General features: G+C 37.1%; 3 protein-coding genes across 12 annotated transcripts; 2 read left to right on the plus strand and 1 right to left on the minus strand.

Moving 5' to 3' along the window:
• Window positions 1-19: 19 nt before the first annotated feature.
• LOC122631641 (28S ribosomal protein S14, mitochondrial) lies at window positions 20-939 on the plus strand. The gene is made up of 3 exons (XM_043817587.1): window positions 20-221; window positions 415-552; window positions 621-939. Exons 1-3 carry the CDS (start codon window positions 147-149, stop codon window positions 804-806), a joined length of 399 nt encoding a protein of 132 aa, XP_043673522.1. The 5' UTR covers window positions 20-146; the 3' UTR covers window positions 807-939.
• A 96-nt stretch (window positions 940-1,035) lies between these two features.
• LOC122631633 lies at window positions 1,036-2,902 on the plus strand. The gene is made up of 2 exons (XM_043817570.1): window positions 1,036-1,203; window positions 1,361-2,902. The coding sequence occupies exon 2, from the start codon at window positions 1,396-1,398 to the stop codon at window positions 2,356-2,358; it is 963 nt and encodes a 320-aa protein (XP_043673505.1). The 5' UTR covers window positions 1,036-1,203; window positions 1,361-1,395; the 3' UTR covers window positions 2,359-2,902.
• A 141-nt stretch (window positions 2,903-3,043) lies between these two features.
• LOC122631605 (piezo-type mechanosensitive ion channel component) lies at window positions 3,044-25,579 on the minus strand. Of its 10 annotated transcripts, none has more exons than XM_043817514.1 (40): window positions 25,093-25,579; window positions 21,820-21,912; window positions 20,235-20,450; window positions 19,931-20,163; window positions 19,422-19,853; window positions 18,565-18,687; window positions 18,097-18,144; window positions 17,637-17,748; window positions 17,435-17,544; window positions 17,092-17,358; window positions 16,663-16,989; window positions 16,430-16,575; window positions 16,212-16,358; window positions 15,988-16,118; window positions 15,745-15,887; window positions 15,499-15,675; window positions 14,899-15,415; window positions 14,711-14,806; window positions 14,199-14,641; window positions 13,688-14,093; window positions 12,147-12,209; window positions 11,461-11,603; window positions 10,821-10,997; window positions 9,191-9,493; window positions 9,017-9,093; window positions 8,494-8,574; window positions 7,979-8,059; window positions 7,257-7,533; window positions 6,994-7,157; window positions 6,732-6,893; window positions 6,456-6,623; window positions 6,223-6,370; window positions 5,939-6,153; window positions 5,694-5,852; window positions 5,489-5,615; window positions 5,001-5,407; window positions 4,578-4,867; window positions 4,249-4,495; window positions 3,925-4,152; window positions 3,044-3,802 (listed from the first exon to the last, which is right to left on the minus strand). In XM_043817514.1, the coding sequence occupies exons 2-40, from the start codon at window positions 21,881-21,883 to the stop codon at window positions 3,688-3,690; spliced, it is 7,770 nt and encodes a 2,589-aa protein (XP_043673449.1). In that variant the 5' UTR covers window positions 21,884-21,912; window positions 25,093-25,579; the 3' UTR covers window positions 3,044-3,687. The 10 variants fall into 10 exon arrangements, with proteins under 10 accessions (XP_043673449.1, XP_043673445.1, XP_043673448.1 ...); XM_043817510.1 differs by having other exon boundaries at window positions 7,257-7,695; XM_043817513.1 differs by lacking the exon at window positions 18,565-18,687 and having other exon boundaries at window positions 7,257-7,695.
• Between the last annotated feature and the right edge of the window lie 239 nt (window positions 25,580-25,818).

Consider the following 25,818-nt stretch of genomic DNA (forward strand, 5'->3'; position numbering starts at 1 on the left):
ATTATGATTAATGAAAGCGGCCGTGCGATTCCATCGGTTCGGTGTTTTTACGAATAATGAATTTAAGTAGATGGCGATAGCGTTGATACGATACGAATCATGAATTATTCGTCTACCGGCAAGAGGGAGCAGTGCTTTCGAGAAATATGGCTACGTTCGTAACTGGTGTTTCCAATTTTTTCAATATATTTTCACAAAGCTCAAAATCGTTAGGGCGCGATGTGAGTACGATTAAGATATTTAAAATTCTTCATATATACACATACATATAGATGCAAAAATCTCGGTGATATTTTTTTCTGTATTTGACATGGTTATAAATCACCGACCAAGTATCCTAACCTTTTACAAATTAAAATTTTTTCATTTTCTTGTTTGAAGTATAGTACTACCTACAACATAACAACATTGTAGTTTCAGCAAATACGCAATTATGTTGGCTGCAGAATGAGACGCGATGCTAAACGTAGGAAAATGGCAGGACAATATGCGGAAGAAAGATTGAGATTGGTTGCAATGAAGCGAAATGATATTTTACCTATTGAAATTAGAGTAATTGAATTCGTACTCTTTCTTCAGTTTATAGCAGAATTTTACAATATATTTTTTATTTATTTTAGGATCTTGTTGAGAAAGAAATACAAGAAAAGATTCCTAGACAGACTGCATTGAGACAATTGACTTTTCGGTGTGTAGTAACGTCGCGACCTAGAGGTGTCGTACACAGATGGAGATTCTCAAGGATAGTGTTCCGTAGCTTAGCGGATTATAATAAATTAGCCGGTATACAACGAGCTATGTGGTAGGACACGAAATGTACTTCGATAATAAAGAAGAAATTTGATCTTCGTTTCTTCTCTCGTGTATGTTAGTATTATATCATTTTATATATGCGTAGATTAAATTGTAAAAAGTGCAAAATACAAAAAAAGATCTTAAGATTCGTTTTTATTGAACCTTATTTTGTAAAATTTAAAAATGATGAAATTGTTCGAAAAGTATTATTGAATTAAAATTTTTTACCACTTATTATTAGCGGGAATTATTGTCGTGCCATCGTCTTCGCGTTCCGACAGATAGCGCGCAAATTTAAGCAATAAGATCAGCTGTTCTCCCAACGATCTTCATGGCCGCCTCTATTTACAGTTAATAGCGGGAGGCTACCGCATTGTCGTTATTATTTTTCAGTCTATAATTAATACCGTATGTATTTTTAATGATATAAGATTTAATGCCATCGTTAATTAACTTTCGTGACTGTTAATAGAATTTTAATTATCAATCGTAAATCAATTTTGTCATTTCACAAATATTTTTTTTCAATGTACAAAATATGAAAACGTTTTGTATTTATTTGCAGTTTTAAACAGAATCAAAACTGGTGTGTAATACATAATGAATGACTCATTTTTAGAAGATTTAGATTTATTACCAAGCGAGAAAAGAAATTTTGTAGAAAATCAAGTAGATCGACATGTAACGATCAGACACACAACCTCTTCGCCATTACAACGTTTGTCGGAACAAGATGATTTTGAAAAACTTGTGCAACAACAAAAAACTGAGAGTGGCTCGACTAAAGTATCCAAGTTGCCACAAATCAGAGAATCTAATAAAAAAGAGTCGCCTATTAAGGATGTAAAATCTTTAACCGAACATGATACACGAAAGCATATGATGAAAGTAAAATCTTCAGAGAGGAAGGAAAAAGGCGCTGAAAATAAATTAAAGTCAATGGAAAATAAAGTTAAATCGGACTTTAGAGAAAAAGATAATAAACAAGAAGCAAGAGTTAAAATATCAGAAAGTAAAATTATAATTAAAGATCATAATCGTCGGTCTGGCAGTTACAAGGATAATACCCGTTCCTTGGATAGCTCTAGTAAAGAGAACAGTCGTCCGCCAGATTCTTTGAAAGGAAGCACTCCACACGTCGACGTAACGAAGGAAAGAGGAGGACGTTGTGTGATTGAAGGTTCGACAAAAAAGTCTGAAACAAAAGAATATGATCCAGTTGCGTTACTTAATGCAATTAAAGATCTTATAAGCACCTATACCAAACAAGAAAGCACAAAAATATTAAAAACTATGCAAGAGTTTCATATAAATTCACAAAAAACTTTTATCAAGAATACATTGTTGCAAACTGATGAGATAATTAAAGAGATACATCCTACCAGAGATTCAATTCGTATGAGAGCGCTGATAGAAGAAAATGAAAAATTACAAGAGGATTTAATCATTTTACAGAAACGGTATAGTGATTTACAAAAGAAATTAGATGAGCTAGAATTTCTTAAGGAGGAAAACACAGCTTTAAAACTGAAGTGTAAAGAATTATCTATGCAGCAACAATGAATATTAAAATAGATCTTAAGACTTTAGATATAATATACTTCAAAAGTAATGACTTTTAACATTTATATAACGTTATAACTATACTTTGCCAATGAATCGTTAACAAATCTCTGCCAAATGATGATATCATTCTAAACTTCCTATAGTTAATTTAATTGTTAATTCTTAAGTAGGAATATATATATATATTAGAAGTTCTCTATAATAAAGTAATAAACTGTGCCTGTTTGTAAGATATTTGCTCAATTGTTAATCATAGAAACAAGTATGTTATCACAAATATAATTTATTTTTGTATCATTCCATTACTTACTTATAATGTCATAATCCATTGTCAGCGGTCACATTTATGCATGATTACTCGGCCAAATAAATATATAAGCAGTATATTATTAAATTGGTATATTGCGTATAATGTTGATTTGCGTGAGAGACCGATGATAATGCATTAAAAATACGTTTAATACATTCTGCATAAATATTTATTAATTACAATGTGTATGCAATCGTTTAATAAAGAATTTTATTCTTATTAGATCCGTTATATTAATATTTATAAAATTCTTTCAAGCATATATCTTTTATATACATAGTTTTATATTATTAACTAGAAAATATTAAGCATAATGAAGATAATAAAATTATTTATGAAAATGTATATTTAAATGCATAACTCATGATAGAATTCATATTAAAAATTCAACGTGTTTTTTAATGAATGATATATTCATTAACAAATGATAGATTCTGTAGATTATATTTGTACAATTACGAAGAGAAATTCTTAGTGAAATTGTATAGGCCATTACTGAGGCAATCAACAAATATTTCCAGTATACGATTCGTGTGTCAATTTTTTTTTTCGTTTTTAAACATATTCTTTACGTGTATTATTTTTTACGTTTTCTCACGATCTCACAAATAAAGCGTGTATATTCCACATTTCATTCATAATTTAAATCTAAAAGCATTCGTCGTTTTTATTAAAAACTTGCATACCAAAGGCTTTTTTTATTTATAAGCCACTTATAAATTGCATCATTATTAGAAGCATGCCTCTGCGGTTTTAGATAAATGAAGAGTATTCCCGTTTTTAACATCTCCTTCCAATAAGAAAAGAATCTTCCTTGATATAGAACTCTTTCATTTCACCTACATATGCGTTAGAAATAATCCTCGAAGTATAACATACTCCTGAAGTTGACTTTCCGTTTTGGTCATTAGAATTGATTTTTACTTTATAAAATGAACACACTTTATATGCCATCATATTTCATTTTTACGTCATCAGATGGTCCGTGATTATATATAACTGCGATTATTAATAATTTAATCACGGTGAGGTCTTTCACGCGTTTCTCTTTCTTCCGCTTCATTAACATCTTCTTCTTCATCTTGATCCTCATTGTCAGTGCGCTCTCCTTCTTCTGGTAATCTCGTCCATCTGTAAAGAAGATTACAAGTAGACAAGATTATTTAGTAATTTCAGTGAAATTTATTTAGTGATTGACTTATAATTTGTCAATGCACGTATAGTTAAATAAAAAATATAATAACAGGTTTAACCTGATAAGGGTTTCTGGAGATCTGTATAAGAATATAAGTTTTGCAAACAAATCTTCTTCCAAGCACAGGTCACCGCTTTCGCGTACTAAATAAATGTCCAAACATAATCGAAGAATTCTGTCGACGTACGGTAGATCGTCGAACATTATCTTTGGCGCCATATCGCTTACCACTTTTCGCATCATTTGACTTATCACAATTACAGCAGTAGTATACAAACCCAAAATTCTAGTAGAAAATAAATAAAAAAGATTGCAGGATTATGCGACGATAATATATATAGTCGTTTCAGTGCATTTTTTGTCTCCTATAATTTTGCCTTACCCAAATCCACTGATAAAGCTCAATCCTTCTGGAAATACTTTATCATTGAAAAGGAACATCGTAACCTCCTTGCAATCATTCAATGGTATGTTTTGCAATAATTCTAAATAAAAACGATCGTCGCAAACTTCTTGTATCACCCACCATTGCTGATGCGCACAACAATCTCGATCAATGGATAATTGAAGGCTAATATTTCTATATAGATGTTTTTCATTGGACGTATCAACGTCCTCTTCATTTAACGCTGAAATTGATTTTGTCATTTGTATTTTATTAAAAAATTTTTTTTTTCTTATGACAGATACGTCACCTAGAATAATTCTTACATTGTGAGCTCGGTAATTTCATTAATTGTCGAACAACATCGGTGGTTTTACTGGTAACTTTGAGGAATTTTGGAAATGAATATGGTATAATTATTGTAGAATTAGATGGACTTAATTCGTTTACAGTTAACATGTCTGCTAATATCCTTCTTGTAGGATCAGTTGGTAATAGTACCACGTTATGATGGCTCGTTGTTATACCAGACAAATCTTTCACATTCGTTGTTCTAGAAACTGTCCATTCAATGTGAACAACGACGTCTGCCGAAGAATCCAGTTCCTTGATTAATCTGCGATAAAAAATGTCTCGATATAATGATTTAAAGATAAGAGAAATCGCTGGGAATTGTTCATCGATTACGATTAGAATTAGAAAATTTAATGAAAAAGTAGAAGTTAATAAGCCAAATCGATGTAACGAACCTAGTTTTGTCAGGAGGTGAAATATCCCATAATTTGCCGGAGGAAGTACTAAGTTTAACAATCGCCACATCTGTATTAATATAATTTTCTAAGAAGGTAATCGCTGCTTTATCCCGAGTATACAAGTCCGTAAAATTTTTAAATTCTTCTTCTTTGTATTCCATGATCGAACTGGTCTGTGCAGACATCGAATAAATCGGTTCGTACGGTCCTATAGCTATTTTCATCGACACCTCGTAAGGCAAATTCGAAACACCAACTGTTCCACCAAGTGCGAACAACAAGAGAGGGAACCATATAAGACCTATTATGACACAAAGTGCACCTCCGCCAGCGAGATACTTGCTCATTTGAGTCTTTTTTTCTCCTCGTGGTTGTGGAAAATCTGTTTCCATGCCGCGCATGCACTGTAATTCGGAAAAGTATCGATCAAATTTTCTAAATAAATATATCATCCTCGATCTGTGATACTTTTATTTGGCAAATACCTTAATTTGATAAATACTGGCAAATATATCTTCCATTTTAAACCAATCCATTATCGTCATAGAGGTATCGGTCCAAATCCAATCCATGACAGCTCGCAATTCAAACAAGAATGGAACCAACATGAATCTGCGCGAAAGTAATAAGATTTCATTTGATCATTTTTTTTAAGTGAAAATATACAAAATATATAAAATATATATCCACCCTTTAAATAAGACGAAATTTACTATGGTATATTTCTTGCATAAGAAATTGCCAAGTATGCGAGTTGGATATCCCTGGCGCAATTGGTACGCTGCGAGCAATAAATAAAAACATTTCATCATGTACCAAATCTGTGGTGGTAATTTGTCATTAAATTGTCTGCAATATTAAAAAGATATGACGGTATTGGAAACATTTCGAATAAATTATATGGGACATGTCACTTTCATTAGTAAACGTATCACCTTTCCGTAACACTCGGTAATATGAAAAACATCCACATGTGAACTCCAAATATCAGGCAATATTGAAAGATCAACTTTCCGACAATGGATTTTCTCAAAAACAAGGCTCTATCGATAACTATTAAAGCAAATTGAAGTAATAACATCAGCAGGAAAGGCATGGGTACTCGGTTTTCTTGCAAATAAGCCGTCACTCCACCATCGCCCTGCTGTGTCTGCAGGGAACAAGTTGATATTAATGGCGAGATTATGAAATGATAGAAAAGGAATCGTATATCGCTTACCCCGAAGGCAGAAAATCCAAAAATCAGCAGAAGGAAATTAAAGAAATCGCAAAGAAACATGTACGCATAGACGTTTGTTTTCTCTTTGCCGACGGGACTAAGAATTTTAGTGAAGAATTTTTTCATAGGTTCTAGATACTTGTTAAATCTGAAATAATTTCGATGATACAGCTTAAATCGATCGGATCGTTTTTTCTTTTTCTATCTCTGATCTTTTGATAAAGTAAACTTACGTCAAATTCATGGTTGTTGAGATGTTCTCCTTGTAAGGATGTATCTCTTCGCCTTGGATAGCTACAAGCTTCTCGTTTTCATTTACCGTTACTGCGCGATTCTGCGAATCCGTTTTATCATTAATATTTAAAATTTGACCCTTTGGTGTTCTAATAATGCCGGATGCTCTAATATAACAAAAAACATCATTAATGCGATGGAGAGAGAGAGAGAGAGAGAGAGAGAGAGAGAGAGAGAGAGAGAGAGAGAGAGAAATATATTATTATCGTATATACTCTGCAGTCTCTTGCTGCCAAGAAGTCGTCGATTCTTCCGCTTGGCCGTCTCCAGAAGGAGGATCGGGAGGTTTTGACTCAACCACTGTCAAATTAGAAGGGATAATCTTTCTTGGCTTTATCGACGGCGAGGTCCACTGTCCCAATGATTTTAACATGAATCTACGTTTGGATATTTACAATTTAAACGTTATAATTTCAAAGTTATTCATTAAACAACAAGGTTTCTTATGTCTCGTATACTTTGTGGAACAGAAAGTACCTATGGAAGAAAACCATAAGCAGTAACAATAAATCCCATAGCGCATAATTTCGTTGTCGTTCAACGCCAATGATTCTGGGTCCGAAGAGCGGATGACTAGATGCTGCTTTTCGATTCCAAGGAATGAGCTCCAATTGGAAAATGCATTTCATAATGACGATTGCCTGCGAACATATACGCATCGTGTTTGTTAAAAAAAAAAAATTCTTAATAAACGCATATAACACCGTTTTACAGATTTGACGCTTTGTAGAAATTCTTACCTCCGTATAAGCGATTAAAGTCACCCAAAAAGTTTTCGAAGGTCGCGGAATCGTCAGAGAACCCCAACAAAACACCATCAGAGGTAATGGCGTGGAGATAACGGAGGCATTTTTAATTTGATGAAGAAATACCATAAAATAACACAGCAGGCTCGAATGTGCCAGAATTCCAAACCATATCGATGCTGCCAATTGAATTATCGGTGGTTGATCAACTTCGGACAATTCTGCAACCTCCTCTTCGACTTGGTCTTGCGACATTTGCGAGAAAATCACGCTGCGTGCAGAAAGTATTCTTGGATCAGGCACGGCTTTCAGTTTGACATTATTCTTCGATACAAATTTGCAGAAAACAAATGTATATTCTTTTATTAGTTTCTGCAAATCGTCAATATTAAAAGCACATTTAAAGCTCAGCTCGGGAACTGTGTAAACGTACCTGTAAAATAGGACTAATTATAAATTTCTACTGCAATTTTCGAAAATACACGTGCTAAATAAAAATAAAAAGAACGTTTATAACAGAATCCTTTGATCCTAAGCAAAGATATTAACGAAAATATAAAAGTGTATATAAGATATATGCCCACATACGACGTAGACGATAGTTGTGATCGATGCCGAATGCGATACGTGCCGATAAATGCGTGCAAAAGTGTGTCAAGTTATCGCTATTATGCAAATGATCCGTTCAATTAAAATATACAAGGCAATCTCGATACCTAGAGGAGGACTTGTTCAATCCTCGCTCCAAACTTGGCGCCAGGATTCGTATGTGAGGTACTGTCAGCGAGTTTTCCTTCCTAGCAGAAATAACAGCACTCTTTCTACGTTTATTTTAGATCATATCGTCGAACACAATTAATATAATATTTCCCGACAACGATACGATGGGACGATGTTGGGTAGGTTACAAGATAGGATAAAATGGAACGTAGGGATTAAACTTACGGGAAAGGGTTCTGTTCGGATGTTCTGTCATTTATCCTTCTGCCTCTTCGAAACTGTCTAAATAATTTCCTGTTAGTCGAAAGATACATCATGAGTAACGTGACTTTTTGCGTCTTGTATTTCTTGCATTTCTAGTTACGTTCGGACAGAATAATACAGTTAACGTATTCATTGTACTGATTTTAAAGAAACACCCTGTACAGGATCGAAGGATCGTAAGGTATAAGGGAGTTTCTCCATTTATTACCTTCGTAAGGGATCTTTGTCAAAATATCAAAGTACTTACCTCTCGACTCTCGGAGATTGTTGCTGACTAGGACCTTCACCGGGATTATTAGCTCCTTCTGTATCTTCATTAGTTGTCGATCTGTCAGAGCGAGCACATTTACTACTATTCTATACATATATAAACTACCGAATACATATATAAACATATGTTTAAGAGCAAAGAAGAAAAGAACAGAAAGGAGCTATGACTATTCGTACGGATACAAATATTGTACGTTACTACTCTTCAAAACTATTTAGCGATCTTCTAAGTTACCAAGTTTGTAATGATCATCTTTTTATTTACAAAGATGATCGTTATATCGTCGAACTACGTCGCTAATCTACGAACATACTCTTCAAGAAGCCAACTAGAAGATGTGGATAGTTTTTAAGGAGATTAAAATTAAATCGAATTTCAATCAAGTACATACAGTAGCGTGAAATAGCACAATATTTCTGACGTATACATTGGAAATATTTATATATACCTACACGATCACGCTAAGTAGCAAAGTGTAACGCTAGAAAAGTTTCCTTACCTTTCTTGTACCAGTGGTATCGGTTGCCACATTTGATTAATTCCTAATCTGAAACCCGTTCTGAAATCCGATTTTTCCTGTTAATGCGAAGAAAAAAAATGTTATCTTATTTAAAACAAACGAAAGTATACTCTCGAAAGGAAGTGATGTATTAGGATATATAATGTGGCATACCTTTAATATTTTCTTCTCCATCGCTAAAATCTTGCGAATATATCTATAATCTCGTGAAAATTGATTGAGATACTTAGTCATCGAGATCAGAGTACTATTGATTATTACCCAAACGAATTGAAAATACGTAGAAACGGAAACTTTTTTTGCTTTTTCATCATCCTCTTCGACACTCCTTTCCAACGTCTTATCTTCTTCCTCTCGTTCATCCTCGGAAGGTGGTGGTTTTGTCAAGTCCACGGTTGCTAATTCTTTTTCTTCCGATTCGATCTCTTCCGACGTAATGCTCGTTCGATCAGCAACCTAATATTTCCAAAATAAATAAAAAATATCAATCTCGTACGTAGATGTACCGTCCACATATGTGTTGATATTGAAAACGATCTCACGATCAATTTTTAGGATTTGACATATATGTTGCCGTTTGCGATAAATAAGTAAGTTAAACTTCTCTCTTATCAAATCCTCAAATTGACAGAGCCGATCGTTTACAAGTTTAGCAAAGATACAGCCGCTGATTATTCGTTATTAACGATTATTGTTAAATAACAAGAAGCTTGCGATTGCAGGCCCTAGACTGTAAAAAACAACAAATAAAGATAGTAAGCGCAATATATCGAGCGTTTTACATGTAATATATGTAATATATATATATATATACATACACATATACGTATATATACATATGTATATATATACACACACATATATATATATAGACACGCACATATATATACACACACATATATATCAGCGACGAAGTCTCGCTGCAACTGCATCTACAAACATTGAGAATAAGTACGCAATACGAGGTTGTCGGTGTCAAACAGAGAAGAGCACACGTAGATATACCTTCGCCATCGTTTTGAAGAAGCTGAGAAAGCGCGTGAGAAGAGTATATGTACCTGGTGGAAGGAAAGCGATCGGATTTACAAAGAATTATTACATCTAATGTTAAAACTCGTGAATATTTGTTTAATTATGTCAAATTCCCTCTATTGCGATTACATAATCTAACATTTAGCTAGCTGAAATATGTCAAATTATGATTCAATATTGACTATATTAGATATGGAGGATTAAGTACACAGATTACCGAAAGAAGACGTATGTGTATAAAAAGATAAATAGAGCATTGCAAATCGAAGCGAATAGATGTTACAAGCTAATTCGAGTTTCGTGCTATCGCAACTTTAAAGAGATTGTTTGTGTTCGCTCAAATCTTTCAATACGATCGCGAAATCAAAAGATAAGAAATTTGCAAAAAAAAGCGATAGCGTTTTTATTCCATGATCGAAATATTATAAGGTAATAATTAGTTTTGTTAAGGAAGAATGAGAGAAAACACCGTCTCCGTGACGAGACTTGCCCAGCGTACACCAAAGAAAAAGAAAAAAAAAAAAAAAAAAAAGAAGACGAAGAATAAAACAATGAGATAAAAAATAAGACGAAAAAAATATAAAATATAGTCAGCGGCGGTGGCAACAATAATGGCGAGAGCAGTTGCGGCTGCGGCGGCTGTGGTTCAGGATTGAAGGAAGAAGATTTAGCAGAGTCATGCAGCCTTTCTTTTTCTTTTTTTTTTTTTTTTTTTGATGTTTTCTTTTTTCTTTTGTAAAGGGGATCTCACGTCGGTCGGCACGGCAGTCTCGTTCTCGGATCGCGCGCTCAGATAGGACATGGACGATTTCTTCCGCGTCAGCGGTACGCTCCGACGGCGAAGTCTCAACGCATCCTTTTTCGATCCTCCATACATGGCAACGTGGGTCGCTATCGCAATGTCTGTCTTAATCAGCGTATCCATCAGCTGCAAGGACCACACTTACGCGTCATTTTCTTTGCCTTTTTTTCATCATATTTTCTTTTCCTTTCTCTCTCTTTCTTTCCTCGAGAACAGGCTCAAAGTGAAAAAAGAAGAGCATACTTTTACTATATTCGGGATATTTGAAATATCAGGCGTGCGTGAAATGAGATCAAATCGAGAAAACATGAAACGTATGCGTACGCGCAAGTACGTAGATAGGTAGGTAGTAACGCAAGTCAAGCTACGGCTTTGCTGAAAATTCCTTGATATCGTGAAATTGAATATCAAGAGGGATTCGTCCAACAATAACAATCATTGTCGAGGGTCAAGCCCCAAGGACAATAATCGTTTCGTTTCTATGAGCGTTTCACCAGATCATAGTCTTTGGGCGGATAAACGAAGGGGGCAAGAGTTAGTAAAATCTTTTTTCAATCCAAACGAATTTCAATGAATTCAAAAGACGTACCTCCATTATCGTCATTCTTTCGTCGCGTATATCTTCGGGGAGTTGTTCTGCCTCCTTTCGTTCTATCTCGGTATCAGCCACAATATCGGTTATATCATCGTCGTCCAAATCGTCGAACATATAGTAGTCGCCTGATCTGATGGCTGTCGAGGAAAATGACAAAGTCGTTATTATTGTTATACCATTACTAGATAGTAGCTTAAAAGAAGTTGAAGCCATGCACCAAATACGAGAATCTTTTAAGTTTCTAGATTAAGCAAAAAATACCCGAAGCTATTCGTAGTTGAAGCTAAATCAGATCAATTTCGTACAAGTTATTCATTTGCTACTCGAGTAAATCGCTCGTTTATACAATTATCTAAGAAATATCAGTTCCGTCGTTTAGATGATATTTCAAAATTGCATCTGATTCGCTTTGACACATGTCACTGACAAAATTAATTTCAACAATTTATATCTCCTCCTTAATATTCCTACATAGATAGGTAACATACATAATGTACAGAATTAATCTTAGGAGTAATTATTAAGGTAATCACAGTCATTAGCGACATCGGTTAGACAAGCTGTTATATGTACAAGTTATACAAGTACTGCCTGTAATAGTTTCACGTGATTAAAGTGGAGAGAGACAGGTTAAGACGGGAATAAAGCCCGGAGTTAAGCTGTAAAAGTTATTAATTTACCCTCTCTGTTGGTCTTTGGCACGCGAACTCTGTACAAAGGCCGAGTCCCTGGATAAAGAGTATCTAACGAAACATAACAGATAAATAAAATGTAGATGGAAGAGGTGATAAAAAATACTTGGCATAGGATCTACTTTGTAAATCTCGCCGATTGAAATAATAACGGCGAGACAAAATAATGATTCGACTTTGTGACGATCAGGATGACGCGAATTAAAAAGAGAAGAAAAGTAAGGAAAAAAAAAAAAAAGAAAGAAATAATAAGTCGACGCGTTGATCGGTGATCTAAATGACGCGACTGCTAAAAATGCATCCTAAGAAAATGAGAAAAAGTTATATCCCATGAATCGTTCGGAATTCGTGCAGCGATTATTTGACAGGTAACAACCAATGAATTTCTACCTAAATCGAACATCTTCCGTCGGCTGAGCGAAATTTTGTGAAAGGAGTTTTATCTGGATAATAACTGTTATCGCATTGCCGCATCTCAATTGTCGCTTTTTACACGGTGCAACGAAAGTAGAAAAGAAGGTAGAGGAATGGTCTGGGTCAGTGGTGATGGATAAAGACGAACTAAGAAGTGCTAGAGCGTGGAAGCTTATGTACAGGACATCGTAGCAGACTGACGACGAGGACGTTGTTTCCTGGAGTGTCGTTACATGTGTGATGAGAGTGCGGGGAACGAGAGGCGGTGGAGACGATGGACTGTCTCTGTGTCTGCAGTTCGTTCATCCACGGTGGACCGATGAAACTGGATTGACGGCGATGTCTCGTCGAGGAGGTCAACGAGCGATCTTGAAGAGGCTGATCGTAGGGCGGAGGAGAGAAGACTGGGAAAGTTTCGTCGGGTGAGGGCCCACGTGGATTCAGCTCGCTACTCGGCGGAGAACCGAATGATATACGAGTGGGCTCGAGGTAAGCCTCGAGGCTCACCGTCATGATGGCCGAATTCGGTGTTGGCGCTTGCAAGAGCGACGCCGTTCTTGGCGTTAACGGAGGCGGCTCGTCATTGTTCTCGTCGATCGGCGTCTGATAGCCCTGCGGTGGCGTGTGACCCGACGAAACGCACGAACTCACGCTGGAAGACCTCGCCAAAGGTGCTTCCCCTTTTCGTTTGCATTAAATAAAGATACTCCGGATTAAGGTGCGAATTAATGCGCGTTTCACATGCTCGGCTCACTAGAATAAACTGCATCGGCTTCGATGATAAAGGAAAATGGGGTCGAGAGGGAATGAGATTAATTCTTTCAAAACTGTTCGAAAGTGTCGACAAGGTCGACAAGGGATTTAAAATCGATGTCATTTCTCTTGTCAAACTGAATTAGGGCTGTATCACAGCCGAATTAGGAATTTGACTTGCCTTTCGAGACGTGTCATTTCCTCGTTACAATTTATAATAATATCGTACGTAGTTCGAACTTCGTACCGTTTTTTCTTTCGATATATTCATACAAACGAACTAATCTAATAAATCGATTCTATTATTAGAACGCATTTGAGCTTTGATAATCACGGTCGATAATAAAGAAACGATGTCTTACCTATTTGATGGGTTTCAGGTTCTCTATACGATGGTCCCTGAATTTTTCTTTGATTAGCTTTAATCTTGTCCATCTTGTGTTTGAGTTTCTGTAGGATAGCCTTTTCCACATTATCTTGGATCTTTATGCGTTTCTGATGCAGCTCCTCAAGAAGCTCAGCCCCTCGTGATGCTAATATACTCATTGCCTTCGTTTCGTCCACGATATGGAAGAAATAATAGCTTTTAAAGAAGCGCAGTTGAATCAAGAGAAAGCCAAAACATAATCCATCCCAAACCATGCCGATGTCCTCTCGTGGTATTTGGCAAGTGTCTCCTCCGATTCCTAAATTGTCGGTTGCGCTGTGGAACTTTTTTAGACAGGCGATACCTAGTAATTGGATCAGCCAGCAGGCAGAATCTTGTAGCTAAACATTGGAATTATTATTATTATTATTTTTCGCTATTATTATTTGCTTCTTAAAAGCAAACTTTGTGGAAGTAGGAATGAGCGAGATAAAAGGAGATATTACCTCTTGTATCAGAACGCAGCCGACACCTTGAAGTAAGGATTTTGAAAAGATCACAATGACGTTATAACCAAGTAACATCTTCCACCAATTGAGTATCGTCCTGACTGGTCTCAAGTAGAAATCGCTACCTTGCCATAGTAATACAAAGGCACAGATAAGATATCCAAGGGAGAACAAATTCGTTCTTTTTGTTCCAGCCAAAAACATAATGGAAAGAGTGATCCACATTAGACTCATCATGCTGCCACGTTTAAATACGTCTAACCAGCTATGTATGTGAGAGACGTAGTCTTTAACAGGATTTATAAAATTCGGATTGTCCATGTTTTGATAAACAGAAAAGTTATGGCCGGCCACGAATTCTTGACCGGACGTTAAGATATTTTGTTCAATATTAAAGACAAGGCTCTGCCGACTGATCATCATCAGTAATAAAAAGTCACCTAAAAGTCCAAGATATGAGTCAAGGATAATGGTAATATATCGTTACTGCAATACGAACGAATACCTACAGATTAATTTCTTAGGATTCGGTGGAAAATCTGGATCTGGGAAATACATCCATTCTTGCAGCCTTCGTAACATCTCCGAATGACTCCAAGGATATTCTAGGTAATACAGTTAGATGAAAATAATATATTATGTTATATCGACGAGCGGAGCTACGTCGCGTCAGATTTCTTATCAAAATTATACGTACCTATGCAAAACCACGTAGGTGGTGCTACCACCAAAGCATATTGTACAGGCAACGATATTATAGCGAACGTTTTAAAGAACGGCCATATCCTAGAAATGGTTTTCCTCTTTAATAAGAAGAACAATAGAAGCCAACAACCATAAAGGACGGAGTAAAAGTCGAGTCTCATGCCAATAAGTGCCACAATTCCGATAAGGCAGATCTCAAGGCCGAATTTATAAAATCCATAATTAAAGAGGAACTTCAAGCATTCTGGTATACCCTTGTCTGCGTCTGCTCTGACAATATTTGGAAACATGACTTGAGGAGTGTCCAAAGATTCCCCTTTTTTTTGTCGAAAAAACCACTGTCGAATTCGAATGATTTTTCTTAAGGTCGTTACTGTGACGATACCAATGTATCCCTTCAACAGTTCTGCAAGATGTCCTGGTTCACCTTTCTTTATACCAAACCATTCTGCGATGTTGTATACGGTGTCATTGCTAGCGTACTTTCCTATATTTTCGTTAACTTCTTTCTACAAGCGAATAACACCATCGATTTAGCGACGTCAGTATGAAAACGAATACAGCAAATAGTCGTTTGAAACTATTTACTCACCGTGCAATTTACATTCCAATTACTATGATCGATATACTTTATTTGATACAACATCTTCGTTACCATCAAGAGGGCAATGATCGCAACTATAATGTTGATCGACATGATCTGTATGTTCCTATTGAAATTAATCACGATAACTATGGCAAGGACGAAGAGGAAGTTTATTGCGCATACCTGAAAATGATAACAGTTATATATTACAGGCCCATTAATAATATCATATACAACGTGCGTTTAACTCACGTCACTGATACACAAAAGAATCAGAGAAATAAAGATAATTTTCTGCATGTGAATTTCAAGGAACAACCAAGTGTAATTGTAAAAATTGTATATATGATTCATTAAATTTCTTATAAATTCGATTTTTTCCAATCTTGACATTCCTGTAAAAATATATAGTAACGTTTAAACGTATTTCAAGCGATCCTATACGATCCGATATTTGTTTCTTTCAACGTAATAAATTAATACAAATCAACGTACGTTTAAGTTGATTCAAAGTGTAGACATTGGATGTCTCTTCTTCTCCAAGAATAATTTCTGTAGGCGACGTTGTGGAAGGATTTAAACTAGGATTATGCCCGAGACTCGATCGTCTAAGAGCACTTTCTGATCTGAGAAAATGTTCGATTGTTAAAATTATACGTACAAAAGTCCAGCGCTTTCTCGATGAAAAGTTTTTTAATGAATCGACATGGATCACATACCCGAGTTTATCGATAGTCGTTATCTTTAAGAAGTCATTATGGAAATAGTGCATCTGAACCACCGTGATAATAACGAAAAATGTTGGTATCAGCAGTCTTACGAAGAAATCTTTCGTTTCATATATTTCCAAGCCAATATCCATTTGTCTACGGAGAAAACAATGATTATAATAAGGGGATGATATGGTTAACGAGGTATGGTAAACGTGAGTACTTGCAATTGTTTGTTTATGCCCAAGTAATTCCAATATTCCGGAAAATTTTGGAATTGATAGGTATACACGAGTATCAACATGATTACCGAATATCCAATGACGGTTATCCAGAATGTATACATCACTTTTCTCCATACTAACCAGGATATCTGAAAGTTTTCCAATCGATTATTACTTACGATCTTACCTCAGCCGATCCTTAATCGCGACTAGTCAATAATCAATATTTGAGTCACCTGAAATGTGATCACGAAGAAGAGGAACAACGACATGTAAATAATCCTAAAAACTGTCATTCGTTCACCGGTGATACCACAAATGAAGAGCATAATAGCTACAACGGCTATCCAGAATTTTGTCAAAAGTTGTTTCAAGATTATACCAACGTCTTCCATAAATTTGCTTTTCACTTCTTGCACTTCGTAATTCATAGCTGTGGTGGCTGTGGTAACTGAAACGTGCAAAGGCGCAACCATGTCTCTCAAAGTTGACAGTCGTCTCTGTTGTTTCCACTCTGCTGTATACTGTCTCATCGTGATCCAAAATATCAACATGAACGAACACTAGAAGTGGAACGGATCTATCATTGCTTTTCTTTTTTTTTTTTTTTTTTTTTTCTATCGGAGAAAGAAAAATATTTCATTTTCATTTTATTTCGATCATACCTTAACGATCAGATGCCAACGGCTGAGCTCTTGCGCTTTGCTGAAGCCTATCTCGGATATTTTTATGCCGTTGACCGTCGTCGGTAGTTCTTCCTCGGTCAAATCCATACTGTAAACGTATTGTCCAAGTAACAAAAGAGTCGAATAAAAGACGATGAAGGGTGAACATTTCATCATCGAAGCACGTTTATTGGACATCATCCATAGGATTAAAGCCCAAAGTAAAAGGGCGAATGTCATCCAACTGTGATACATTATACTCCACGTCTAAATAGGAGATAGGACACGCCGATTTAACGAATTCGAAATAATCAAAATCGAAATAATCGATCTGTTTCCTCACCATCATGATGATATTCATAGCGAGGTAAGAGGAATTGATTAGTAACTGAAATATCGAGTACACTGCCATAATGATATGTTCAAAAATTCCAGGATTGTCTCCAGGCACGCCTGCAGAATTCATCGTTAAAATCGTTAAAATCGATTAAAATCAATAAAATCGTAGATCGCGTGAACGTAGATTTCAGTAAGAAGTTACGAACCATCGCTGAGACTTTGCAATTGAATGCCGTCATCTTGATGACCATCTTGTATGATAACGCTGCCGGTGGAGTCTTGCAAAAGTCCTGTTCTTCCAGATCCAAAACGCATCAACTAACAAACGCAACGATCGACGTTTCATATATTTACAAGCTTAATTTACCGATGCTCGGAAAATACGAATCAATCTACTAAGAAAAGTTATCTTTACACATCTTCGTAGTTACATCGAATTAATGTCAACAAGCGAAATTATTATATCATTAAGCATCTGCGTGCAGGAATTATAAAATTAAATCGTGAAGTGAAGTGCTTTCACCAAAGTGTTAGTACGAATAATGATAGCGTAGAGAAAATATCGGACAACAAGATTTTTTTCAACATATACGTACACTAACGATATAGAAACTCGAAGATTAAGAATTATTTAGTTACTCGTGCATATTTGAACGATATACGTACGGGTGTCCTCTCGTCGGGAATCGTCGTCGACGTATCAATGATCGGCCTCTAAAACAATGGCAAACTAAACATAGCGGCATCCAAACGGAAAAGTGTTTTGCTCAGCGTTAAGGAACAACCATAAATCTGTAAGGCCACAGCAAATCAAAATTCAGAAAGTTGTTGAAAGAGACCGAAGCATTTTACAGATCGATTCATTTCGTTCCATTCTCCCTGCAAAGTGCCACCGTCTCTTTCATTGGATAAACAAAATCTGTGTTTTTGCGTTACAAAGCATAATTATGACAACGAATAAAAATCAAAAAGGAATTATAAGGTGTCCTCCCGCGAAGCGCGATCTGAAATAAAATGTCTTTCACGAGAAAAATAAAGAAATTCCATGTTCATGCTACACATCCCGATATTTAACACATAAGGTATCAAGGTGTTTAAGTAGGTAGATTTGGCTCATGCAGGAAAAATCCTTACGCGAGCCTTCCGTCGTGCGGATTGCCATCTTTGGGACGGTGTCCTTCGTCTGATCGAAACGTGTCTGGACAATGGCGTGTCCAAGTTCTCGAGCTTACCGCTTAATCGTGCCACTTTCTTTGCCTGCAAAGCTTCGTTAGTAAAAGCTACTTATCGGATAAAGGAGAGAAAACAGAACCGATAATTATGCTATATTCGCGTTGCTATCTACTCTTGACAATTCCAAACTCGAACGATCGCTCGCGTAGACTCGTTTGATATTGACAAGTTATCGTAATATTTCGCGTAGACTCGTTTGATATTAACAAGTTATCGTGAAATGTATCTTAACTCGTAAGCAATTTGTAGGTATGGCGACGTTATTAATTACTTTTTTCACTCGTGATAGATTAAATACGTATGTTTGACGCAACAGGCAGCCGATGTATTATATACAGCTTTAGAAATTTGGACGACGCGTACATTGTCCACGCTTAAATGAAAGCTGATAAAGAACACCAGACGTCGAGGTTAACCGAATCTGTTAATGCGGCTCCGATAGATTTGTTACTTTGTTAGTTGAAATTGAAGTTGCTCAAGCATATAGTTGTTTAATCATTTTCGCACTCTCTTTTTATTACGTTAATTAAATGTAAACAAAAATAGACATACTTGAAAAGAGCACTTTCGATGAAAACAAAGCCTCTAGGTCTCGTTTCAAAATTAAGCGTAGCGTCGCACGGACGGCCATAAGAATCGAATTCAGTAATTTATAAGTAAATACTCTTACCGCGAGCTTAATTCAATCGGGTCTTAACTTTGGATCAAAACCTATTGGCAATTATACAAACGTGTTAAATGTGATTAATATGACTTACTGGTTTTTTACTGAGAAATCGAGATTGCAGAGCCAGAACGTAGTAGAGCCAGAAGAGTCTCAATGCATATCCGTAAGGCAGCCAATCGCTTTTATCCGCATATTCCACGTACGTCGGTCGACTACAGTTGGTATGATAAATCGCAGTGAGCGCGAAATAACGAGACCATGTGCTATTGACCGGTATGAGTTCTTGAGGCCATTGATTCTGATAACTGAGTAGCGCCAGAATGTGTACGATCACCACGACCATAACGATTTTGCATATAATTGCAAAACCTTTTCGCAATTCTCTGTTGCAAGCCCACCATGTGGCGGCACCGAGAAAAACCAGAAAGTAGAACGCTCCTTCCACCGATGGCTTCAAAGATGCCGTACAGCACAAGGAGGCAAGAACGACGTACGTGCCGATATGACCGAAGAAGTTGATTATCTGCGTAACGAGTGGATACACGAATTTACGTCGATCCAAAGACGATCGCTAACTTTATCGAGTCGATTTTAAGTCACCTTCGTGGTCCTATCCTCGGTTTTCTTGGCGGAATCGTTTAGACGTTGAACTGATACTTCCCCTTCGTCATCGCTCGGTTTACTTTGCGTTAAGAAACGACACGCGACGTATGTAATTATCGTTGTCGGTAAAAGAATCAATTCCGGTGTCAGCCAGTAAAACACCTCCCATACCGATGTGTTATCTAGTTTTACTAAACCTATGTGTCTGAACAGTTTTTCCATAAATTGACCTGCAAACGCACTATCGATGTTTACTTCGTTCGGGTAGCCTGAATTAGATAGTTTTCTGTCTAATACGTACAGTCTTGAAGAAAATGGCCATATGGCAGCATCGCTAATAAAACTATGTGAAACGTGAGCTGAGTTATGGCTACGAGGAAGCACAAACAGATGCTTGCCTTCAAATAAAGTCCCGTATGACCGGACATAGTCTTGCTTGTGGGCGTTGGGACCATCGGCGAGTATAACATGAGTCCCAAATATACGAGAGATAGTCCTACCGGTCGCCATATCGTACCTTGGAGATAATCGTTAAATTAATTTTATTAGCTGTAGGAATTTATGCGATGATGTCACGAATCTAAAAAAAATTGTGTCTTCTTGGTATACACTGTTAAGTTGTACACACTCTCGAGCGAAACTTGCGATTCAACGATTTGACGAACACGAAGCATTGAGCGTTGAACGTTGAGTTTAGATACGGAATACTAATTACTATGACAAAGCGCGAAAGAAAAATCGTCGCTGTGAGCAACGAGCGTCCATTTGAAATGCCCTAAACGCGAGCAATTATTAAAGTATTATTATAGATCGATCGTGGATTATTGAGTAACGCGTGGCGTTTGTAACTTTTCTACTTATATGTAATTAGTAATTCGGACGCTCCGTATTGTTGCTAAATTTCGATATTTGACATCTTATGGTGTTTATCTTATATCGTGCTCCATGTATGCAAATTATTGTTTAATTAACAAATATATATATATATATATATACAAAATATATGCATACATGGCTACTATGAGTCGTACAAAAAGATAAAAGAAGTTGGTAACCACTTTAATTTCTTCACGAGTCTAATAATTTATCTTGCCGACAAAGTTAAAGGTCAGAGCGGACCTAGATGAAAGGAGGATCACGAAACTCGTGCGTAATGAGGTCACACGCATAACGGAGAGATTTCTGTCATTCCACGTGCTTTTCTTTCTTTTTTCATTTCTTTTACGTAGGATGAAACCACAATTTATAATCCGTAGTTTTATCGTTAATTACTTTAAGCCGGCTGACTTATTTAATCATGCACGTTATTCTATGTAACGCAAAAGAAATTCTTGAATACTATCGAATTACAGAAGAGAATATTTCAGAGAAATGGACAACGTCGAGCGTTGCGACAACGTCGACGAACGATAGGGAAACGAAAACTTGGGTCATCTAATTTTAGTCAACACTTGGGCACGCTGCTTAAAAATGTCGCGGCGGTGTCTACTAGAAATCACATAAAAAAATAAAACTGAATTACCAACTGTACTAGAAAACGATAATAGATTAAAATAAACATTTTACATTGCAACAATACGCTTTTGATATCACAGAACCGATACCGAGTTTCTATTTCTGTTCGTGACGCTAACAAAAAATACAAATCGCTTTCTCTGCAATACAGAAACACGCATTCACAACGGACTAAAGGTTCTCACGATCTAAGGTCATTAATTTGTCGTAAAAAATGGCACGATGTCATCGAACATATCTCGTATCTATCTTTTTTCGAGTAATAAAAATCATTGCTTTTCTTCGTTCTTCGGTCGAAGACTACGCAAGTTATTTTCTTTTTCTCCGACTATTTTAATTACCCAACGATTCGTTTCGCATAGTTAACTTACATCCTGCTAATACGGCCGGAAAGAAGACCCTGAAAAGAATGACGTTGAACCAATATGCCGTCATGACTCGATCTACACGATTGGTCTTTCACCCTGAAACAAGAAGGAAAGAAATCGATCAGAGACGATTCAATCTGAGCAAGGATTCAAGTACGTATTGAGATGTGGTACTACTCTCGTCGACTCAATCTCTCTCTCTCTCTCCCTCTCTCTCTCCCTCTCTCTCCCTACAATCGATACGGTACTGCTGCAGTCGAATGCCTTTAACCTTGTTTTACCAGGAGACGCAGTGCTGACGCTTTAAAGATCGCCCTTAACAAAGAGGCAGCAATAAGTGCTCGGATAGAAACGAATATAAACATCAGAACGGTCAGGCGTAAAAGCTTAACGGCTTTCAAAGGCAACGTATGTTCGTTCGCTGTACTGCCAAAAAGATAACGGTTCCGTTTTAAGAATCGATTTGTTTCGAACCACATGGCACGCTTTAGGAAACGATCGGTCGGTATTTTTTCTTCAGAGTGTTTGCGTCCGACGATAATGGAACACGAAGTAACATCGACGATACGTGACAGGAACAACAGCCGCACTTCTCCTGCGCCATTTCCTGGTTTCGTCATAGATATTCCTCCCACGAATCAAAATCAGCACAAATTCGCTCGGATTTATTCAGACGCACATCTACACTCCTAGTCTGTACTTTCTATTTGATGAAGACGAATCAAAAGCGATGTTTCTCGTTGGTAACGATCTTCTTTAACGACGAGTAAAAGTGATAAAAATCATGCGTCCGGTGCTCTTTGTAAAGGTTTTCTACGAAACGACGAAAAAGTAGTGGCACACCCAATTTAATTACGGAGCAATTACAGGGAAAAAAGAAGAAGGTTCGTCGTTCCATCGGGAGGTGCGCCGACTTCTCTTTCACCGTACGACACGAAATGATAGATTCGAATTACCTATGGGATTCGCGATTACATACGTGGAAAAAAATGAACCTGCTTGAAATTATCGAAAAAAAAAGCACGGACGCGTGATAACAGTTAGTATCGACAACGAAGAGAATACGTACACATATATACGCGGTCACATTTTTCGATGCATTCGCGTACAAATTTCTCGTAGGAGCTATTACCTGATATATCAGTAGTCGCTAGTTCTTCACGATCGAAGACGATCTAATAAGTTAAACTCGGTTACCACGAGTCAGCCACGAAAACGTTCAACGATATCGACTCGATCTCGAGTTCGTTTTTTTGATAAAATTTTTTAAACCGACGAAAGTATCATTTCGAAAAGTCGGCGATCTTGGTTGGCACTTTTGCGAATTCTTTGTACTCGCAAAATTCTCGTACTGTGTCCTTTCTTCTCCGACGAATTCGTTCGTTATCGTTCGTTTCCTTCGTTATAACTTTATCACAATTTTTTCTTTCCGACTTAAAACGCAACGAATATCTCTATGACATAAGAAAGGTGTTTGTAGTAACAGACGGATGATATATATATATATATATGTACATATTATGTTGCTCAATGGATAGAGCACACGTATCTAGCTATCCGTAACACGATCGATCGTATCTAGAATAACACTGTGTGTGGCCAGAACTATCGCTTTCCTATGACCGTTCGTGAACTCTTTGTTCTTTAGATACGTATTATTTTTTGATTCGACTAACGGTATTTGATCTTCTTCGATCGACTTTCAGACGTCTATATCTTCTTTAATCAATCTCATTTAATGCTTTTCTCTAATTAATATTGGAGATTTCATTTGAAACGGAGAGGGAGGGAGAGAGAGAGAGAGAATGAGAAAATAGAATGTAAATTTTTTCTTTCTCGCTCTTCCAATTAACGAGTTGGGAATTGAATTACCTTGAACTATGCAATCCGAAAAGGAAGAAGCGTAGCTCGCAAACCAATACCGTCTCGATGATTTTCGAATCTTCTACGAACCTGTGAGACGTACTACGATCCTTGGATAGCCATTTACGAAAGGGTGTGCACGCGAGAACGACGTGACGTATGTTACGTTTTGCGTGCTAACACTCGTGACATGCGACACGATTAATCAAGGGAGTGTGTCAAATTTGAAACGGCTTCAAAGTGGACATAAGCATAACGTTAAATTGTACTTTTCTACGGACAATTGCAATTACCTAATCTAATCTCCCTATCTCTCTGTGCGTATCTCTCTTTTTTGTCTTCTTCTGCGTTAGAAGTGCAATGGGAATACGCGCGATACGATAAGGGTCTTTCCTATAACTTGTCATTTTCTGTGCAATAAAATTCGAGAAAATTTGTATAATATAATACGTGTATATAATATACGACGCGTGTGCAAGCGTGACGTAGCGCAATGAAAAGTGTATTAAATATCGAGACGAAACGGTACGCGCGTGCATCGTTTTCTCGCGGCAAGATTCAAAGAACGGTGGGAATTTATGTATTATTCGCATTGTGCACGTATACACGTAAGTGCATAGGACGACGAATATAGGTGCCGTCTTTATAAACAGATCGATGAACGGCTTTGGGAAACTGTGCCAACGCTTCAATCTCGGCGACCTCCACGTCTTTTGTTAAATCGTAATACTTCGTAAATGTCAACTCATTTACGACTATTCGCATTTCGGTAAGAAAGGGGAGAGACTTTTCTCGGCTCGCTTTACGAGGGTAACTCGCAAAAAAGGCACAGCGAAGGAGAGATAATAATCGAGAAATCGAGAAGAAAATCGATCCAACGGATCTTCGTAGAAATCAATTTATAATCAAAGATCATCGAATTGTACGATTTACGGTGTTCGTTAATTTTAATAGATAACATTCGAATTTGCTCGAGCATGTAGACGCGTATGTTTTCGCACGATGCATAACAACAATGACTACCGTTTCCTGGATGAGATCATTCGAATAAAATAAGAGAGAAAAAAGAAGGTTGTTACTTCGGTCCCGAGTTCCGAGAAACTGTAACGAATCGGATGAAAGGCACGAAAACGTAACATGTGCGTCAAAGAGGTTACCGTAAGGGATCGCCTCGATTTTCGATCGTACACATTGCCGATGCAAATTTGACGCGTGCTTCCGCCTTCTTCGAATAATCTTCTTCGAAAAAATCGAATGCACTCGATCGTTAGAGCGGAATTCGTGGACCTTGTCCAAACTCGTGGGATCGAGCACAAGTTGAATAAAAGAAAAACGCTTAACCTCTAAGAAGGAAACACGGAAACAGAGGAGAAGTTGGGAAAAAAGATTAAGAGATATCTTGTACATAAATACCTTGTACGATGCGACTGAAGGGACTGCGTTTTAAAACATTTCCTTTTCGAAATTTTCTCCCAGCTGTTCTTTGACCGATCGAATCTCGAAGAGAGCAACATGCGCTCTCCCAGTCCACTCGAGTCTCCGTCAAAGTAATAACAATATCACTAATTTTCTTATCACCAACGCCAATGTTACATCTATCGCTTTATTATCTATCTTCGTTTTCCTTAAAGTTTCTACCGTTGTGTCGCACAACTACCTACGAACGCTATCGCGAGCACTTTGGTTAGGATCGAAGGAACGAGACGTGCGCGTTCTACGAGGCACTACGATCGTCGAGAGTCGGCTCGTGCTCGATCCACTTCGAACGCATTATTTTTCTTTGGCGAGTTACGAAAGACGCGTTCCGTCACCGCTGCCGGCACGTTACTACCGAAGCGATAAACACCACTTGTTTCGTAGCGTATCCTTTCTGCGCGACATGTCAATCCCTACTACTACCGCTCACCGCGTAATCCGACGGCAGATAGAGCGGTTCGAGCATGCGCCTTAGCGCGCGACGCTGCCTCGCCGCCAGGATCGTACATATCGTCTTACGCGCTTTGGGGAAGGGACGAAAAACATCGTTCTTTCGTAATTAACAAATATTTATTGAGATTTATCGAGATAAGTAATACCCTCATCGACATAAACAATATTCGCTTTCGATATACGCGACTTACACGATCGAGCACCTTCCAT

Source organism: Vespula pensylvanica, chromosome 9 (assembly GCF_014466175.1).
Source record: "Vespula pensylvanica isolate Volc-1 chromosome 9, ASM1446617v1, whole genome shotgun sequence".
Classification (NCBI taxonomy): Eukaryota; Metazoa; Arthropoda; class Insecta; order Hymenoptera; family Vespidae; genus Vespula; species Vespula pensylvanica.